The sequence below is a fragment of the Populus alba genome, chromosome 19 (genome assembly GCF_005239225.2).
Source record: "Populus alba chromosome 19, ASM523922v2, whole genome shotgun sequence".
In the NCBI taxonomy this organism is placed as follows: Eukaryota; Viridiplantae; Streptophyta; class Magnoliopsida; order Malpighiales; family Salicaceae; genus Populus; species Populus alba.
In genome coordinates, this window is record NC_133302.1 from 3,324,982 (window position 1) to 3,331,363 (window position 6,382).

The following is a 6,382-nucleotide window of genomic DNA, read 5'->3' on the forward strand; positions in this document are numbered from 1 at the left end:
AAAAAAATCAAAAGTTGAAGGACCAGATTGAAAATATTATATATACAAATTAGAATTGAAGGATTAAATTGAAAATAAATAAAACTTTAACACAAGAAAAAATGAAAACTTAAAGGACTGAATTTGAAATACAAAAAAAGAACAAGAGTTAATTTTTCAAGGTAGAAAAGAGAAGTGAAGGGGAAAAAAAAAAAAGGGTCATTGGTTACAAACTGACCACCTTTAGCAGACACGTGCCACCAATAAAGAAAACATGGCATTAATTGGAAACACAAAAAAAGACAAGAGTTAATTTTTTGAGGTAGAAGAGGGAAATGAAGGGAAAGAAAGAAAAAAAAAGAAAAGGCCACCGATTACAAATTGATCATCTTTAGCAGATATGTGCCACCAAAAAAGAAAAAAAAAGGCAAGGAGGAGAGCTAAATGAGACGGTGAAAGCTCATTTTCCACCACCAGAAGATGCCACACATGCCGTTCAAAATATGTTACGCCTCAGATCATAATATCTTTTTACATTTAAAAATTATAAATTAAATAGTAAATTACATTACCAACCTCTACCAAACCAGCAATTAAAAAAAACCGAGAGAAAAAGATGCCAACACTCCTGTTCTAATGACCTTTTTTTGTCTCAAAGGTTATATACATAATCTTACTGTATGCTTAAAAAGAAAAACACACCAATACCCGTACCCCATAATTTTAGTTTTTTTTAATCCTATAGGTATTTTGGTTCTTTAACTATTCATAAATATATTGAACAAACAAAATACCCCCAAGAAAATTTATAATGCCTAATGAACCATATGCAAAGATAAAATGCCCCTGGTTTAAAGATAAATAATTTTTCTTGTGAATGACAAAAAGGTCACCACACTGTGGTGGTGAATAAGAAAATGTGAGGGAGGATATAGTAAATCCTCCTTTTGTTTTAGTTGTTTTTTTTAATTATTTATATAGAGTATAAGGTATTATCTAAACTTTAATTACATATTGATATCTAAGCTAGAATCAAGCTATAGTTGAATAATCTTATAAATAAAAAAGAATATTTGAGCCTTAATTACATATTGCTATTATTTCAAGGCTAAATAAAATAGTTTCAGTTGCTTTTCATTGTCCTGGTGTGATGGTGGTTGTTGATGAATTTTTTCCATATCATTATCCTCTCATAGACACTCCTGAGCATCATAGATTACTTATAGTCTTTCATGCCATGGAAAATAGTTGTTCCACCATGAAAAATGACTTCATTTGAATAACATCCACTTTAATTTTGTCTGGTTGACCATCTAGCCTATTTAAGAAGGTATAATTTATGTTCTCTTACTAAATTGAGTTGAATTTTTGATATCATGATCACCAACCATAGGACTAGATCTTCTAATATCAATCTCTCTCCACAATATTATTGAACTATTATAGTATGCCTCTCAGATCCTACCATCTTGTTTTAATTAGGTCACTTATTTTTTCAATTCATATAGTTCAATTCATATAGTTAAGAGGTATTTGTTCTATCAAAATATGTTGTTGTCATTATATCCTATACTGATTTTGCCATAGGAAACCAATTGAAATTCCCAATCAAAATTGGTTCCATTAAATTGATTAGCTAGCCTTTGATATCATAGTTTTAATTCCTCCACTTTCTGTTATTAGGGTCTATTCATTCTATTTGAAAAGGTTCCAATTGATATATCCTAGTTTGTCTTTGCCAAATATATACATCTCAACAATCTAGGCTTATATAGCATAATTGATACCAATCAAACAACAAAATATTCATGAGTTTGGTGTAAAATTTAGGCAATCAAAATAGTCAAGTCTTATATGGTTTCTTGTGGGTCACTGAGTTCCATTGGTAGGAATGAAGAAGAAGAAAAAATGTCTATATAAAGTGATTCTAGGGTTTTTGTCGAGTAAATATTCTCTAACCTAATATTATATTAAGAATATTTGTAAAGAATTATATTTTTTTTTGACACAGGACAAATTTATATAAAGAACAAGGTAATATCTAGATCTTAATTATATATTGATATCTAGTATATAATCAAGCTATAGTTGACTAATCTTCTAAAAAATAAAAAAAATATATAGTCCTTTATTACATATTGATATTTAAGCTAAAATGAAAACACATGTTTCTCCGACTTAATCTAATAAGACATATAGATCAATCTAATGAATTTTTTTTTTATATCAAACTAGTCCTTTACTTTGAAGAGATTATAAAGGCTTAATAAGTAAGGATTTCACCCTATCCTTAGTCTCAAGATGTCCAACACCATGTCCATCTCCATATTGATACATGCATTGCGCCATTCGTGCAAGGTTCATTGCAATTCCAATGAAAGTTTGGAAGGTACGGGGATTAGCAAATTGATAATCATTTATTTTTTTCCATGTATTTCCAATTAAATTTCTTATATGATCACGAGCTTTTTCTTCAGATACTTCGGCTTCATGCATATAACATTGAATTGATTTGGAAATATCTCCTCGTTTTAATTCATCCTACAAATAAAAAGAAATAGAAAATTAACATATATATACTTAAAAAAAACCATCACAAATAACAATTTTACCAAATTAAAAATGAAAGATTGATATATTTACAAACTGAGATAAATTAATTGATCTATAAATTCACTTCAAAAAATACACCATCCATCTTTAGTGTCAATGGATTTTAAGATGAAAGAGGAGATAACATGTTAGAGATCGGGCCTTACATGTTTCAAAATTCATTCCATTACTTGGGCCAGTTAGAGGCCTATGCCTAGAGAAAGAGGATCTTTGGACTGATATAATTTACCATAAAAATGAGAAAAAAAAAAGGGAAGGACGAAACTATGTCAAGGAGAGGGAGAAGTCTAGCATACCGTGGAGGTTCCAAGATCATCAGCAAGGCGTAAAATAATGGATGACCATCGAATTATATCTGGGTATTCCTCCATGAATTGTGAGGCCTCCTCTGTTGTTGGATTGGAAACATAAAAATATGCATGAACTAGAATCACTGGTGCTGAAATTGAAATCCATGCATTATCCATGTATTCTTGAAGAGTTGGTGTATATCCACTGAAGTACCACTTAGCCTCCAATAAATATGATTTACATAAGTCTGCCCACTGAAAATTAACTACAGTCTTTTATTCCCAAAATAAAAAAGAGGCAAAAATGAAGAGAGCATATTTAAAAGATAACTATATTATAAAATCTATCCCGATGCAATGAGTTGATTTAGTGATTTAAAATCTAACTTGAATTGAGTGTTTTCTTAATTAATTTTATCAAATCTAACCTAACCTAACTGGTTGATAGTGATCCAAAATCTATTTAGAATTAGATTTTATTGTAAATTGTTTTTTACATTGACCTAACAAACTCTGGCAACACGACGGTTAATTTATTAATTTAATTGACTTGATTACATCAAATTCGAACCTAGTCTCGTTAAAACCAATGAATTATTTTCAAAGAAATTAAAAAAAAAAAGATAAATCAAGATATATCCAATGGCTAAATAACTCAACTTTAAACCAAGATTGACAACTATGAAAATAACACTAAAATTAAAAAAGAAGAAGCAAATACCGCTTTTTTCAAGTAAGGAAGGATGTCAACTCCTTGATATTTAAGAATATCATAAGCCATTTCGTTAACTGAATTGTAAAATGCGAGAAAACATAATTTCATATAGTCTGGAAGCCGATCCATGAAATTTAGATCCCATCTGAAATGAGAACATAAAAATATTTTAGCTAACGTTTTTTTTTTTTTAAAGAAAAAAACAAGTGAGCAAATTCTAATATATAGCATTATAAATGTGCCCCAGAGGCCAAGAAATAGGTGCTGCACAAACCTTACAACGGCATCTGTGAATAGCTCAAGCTCATCTAAGGTACCATAGACATCATAAACATCATCAATTGTTGTTATAAGTGAATTAACTTTTGTTAGCATTCTCCTGCAATTACCAAACTGAGGTTCAAATATGACCCCCACAGTCCATAAGAAATTCTCCACCAGCCTGTCCCTGGCAAAATCCAACTTTTCTCCGAGTCCTGTCCTCTTCCACCACCTGTTCATGTTAAGAAATTAAACTGTCGCCATCAGAGAAAAGATATATAAAGTAAACTAGTGATATAGGAGGATCATCAAATCTAAAAAAGTTTAAATTATCACATCCAATTTAATGAAATAATATTAATTTTTATCTGCTGTTTAATTTGCTTCCAAATTGTACAAAATAAATAAATAAAGAATCTTATTAATTCTACGTACCTAGATGAATGTTTCAGATCTTCTTGGTGTACTGCTTGTACCATGTTGAAATCCAATTTAGCTAGTTCTAACAACACAGGTTCCATATCAGTTTTAGTTTCATACACTTTGATGAACCAATTGGCTTCCAATCTTAGCATCCTCCAAGCCAATGGAAGCTCTAAGGCATGGCTCACCATCTTTGAAAGATATTCGGAAGGGTTGCACTTCTTGACATATTTTTCAAGATTTTTGGTGGTGAAGTCTCTTGCATCCTCCAAGATGCTCTCGCCTTCTACCAAGAAGTATGAAGCTTCATACAGAAACAGCATTCCCTTCAAATCGTCATGAATCCATGCCCTAAAGTTTCCTTGTTCGTCCTTGAATTGATTGAAAACCTCTACAAATGGAGAACACAATTAGTCATGAGAACGCATATAGCCATCAATATCTACATTGCTTAAGAGACTTACCTTGAGGTACCTTGTATCCATGCTGCCTTAGGAGTCGAAATTCTAGAGCAGTAGCATACAAGTCATGTACTGTCTTTGTATTCTCTATATGATTTTTATAGAATAAACTCTTCAACGTGCTCTTTATTTCATCTACAAAATGGTAAGATAACCCAAGTCTTTGCAAGGCATCGATTAGCTCAAGTTGATCCAAGGGTTTCGATGCGTTCGCCAGCATCATCCTTATGTTTGCCTTCAACTTTTCACTTCGCGATGTATATGGCTCTCCCTAAACAACATCGAATTCAAGTACTCAACTCAAGTTGTTTGAACAATAACATAACAGGACATTATAATAGCTAGCAACTATACCTTATATTTACTAGTCAGTGACTGGACATAATCATACTCCCATATGGAAGTTTGATAATTTGCCGACCGCCGGAGAATTTGACCAGCAGCTTCGGTGGCAACCATGCTTCGAACTTTGGTAGGTAGAGAGCGATAATTCTTGCTTGATACAGGTCCTACTAAGGTGCGACTTGGAGATGCTAATGCTGGGAGAGTACAAAATGATGAAGCAAAGTGGGTAAGAGCCATTCTAAGTGTTTTGGACTACTTGGAATTTTTGAGTTGAGGATGGAAATGGCGATTACTTGCCGATATTTATAGTCTTACCAAAGGTCGACGTCAAAGGTTCCATGTTAAAAATATTCTTACAGCACTGTCAGCCGAAAAATCTACATCGACTTTTGCAAATCTACCTTTAAGACAATACTTGAAGATGAACTCATATTAAGATAAACTTCAATCAAATCAAATCATCCAATGAATTACAGCAAAGTTGTCATTAATTCGTTGAAATTACATTTATTAATTAAATATCACGATTATGAAGTGCTATAATAATTCAATATCAATTAAATTCCACCAATTCCAATAACAAATTTCTATTAATCTAAATATAACAAAAAAAAATATTCTTATGAGATTTATTATTTAGTTTATTAATATGATATTTAATTTAGTTAATGATTTTAAAAAGTAGTGTTTTTAAACTTTAATCAAATTTAACAGAGTTTCTTTTATATATATATATAGAGAGAGAGAGAGAGAGTAACTGTACTTAAAATTTTATCCCATTTTAAAAAACTTACAAATAATCACAATAATTAAATTTAATTAAATTTTCATATTTTATAATTACAAGTAATTCAAGGAATGCAAATTAAAAAACATACATGTATATATTTTTGTTATGTATAATATTTCTACACTATTTTTATTTTGCATTTTTGTTTTAACAAGTTTAAAAAATGGTGGTATATGGTGACGTTGTGTTATTACGATGAACATGAGAGATAGATCATAATTTTTTATATATGGTGCTATCATTTGTAAGGCATTTACACGTGTTTTTACACATGTTTAAAATGATAATCTTATCTTGTTACACTTTTATTGTCCAAAACCAACCAATGAATTCCAACAAACTTGTCCTTAATTAATTTGTTGGAACTCTAAACATCTAGCCATCATGAATCACTCTGTATATTTGTTATTACAAGAACCTAAAAAAATAGAAAACCATTGTACACATGCCTAAAATCATAATGGATTAAAGTTTCTTTGATTGACAAAAAAATCAACATAATTAG

The 6,382-nt window shown here is 30.6% G+C and overlaps 1 protein-coding gene across 1 annotated transcript; it reads right to left on the reverse strand.

The window, feature by feature from the left end:
- Positions 1-2,088: 2,088 nt before the first annotated feature.
- LOC118053880 (terpene synthase 10) lies at positions 2,089-5,348 on the reverse strand. Its single transcript, XM_035065278.2, has 7 exons — positions 5,097-5,348; positions 4,746-5,013; positions 4,294-4,672; positions 3,872-4,090; positions 3,604-3,742; positions 2,889-3,137; positions 2,089-2,520 (listed from the first exon to the last, which is right to left on the reverse strand). The coding sequence occupies exons 1-7, from the start codon at positions 5,322-5,324 to the stop codon at positions 2,233-2,235; spliced, it is 1,770 nt and encodes a 589-aa protein (XP_034921169.1). The 5' UTR covers positions 5,325-5,348; the 3' UTR covers positions 2,089-2,232.
- Positions 5,349-6,382: the final 1,034 nt, after the last annotated feature.

Bases quoted from the DNA above. Each gene is read 5' to 3' on its own strand.
- LOC118053880 (XM_035065278.2), bottom strand. From the start codon at position 5,324: ATGGCTCTTACCCACTTTGCTTCATCATTTTGTACTCTCCCAGCATTA. The intron at 3,743-3,871 runs GTTTGTGCAGCA...TTCTCATTTCAG, and splicing joins TTCACAGATGCCGTTGTAAG to ATGGGATCTAAATTTCATGG. The intron at 2,521-2,888 runs GTATGCTAGACT...TTTTATTTGTAG, and splicing joins ATGATCTTGGAACCTCCACG to GATGAATTAAAACGAGGAGA.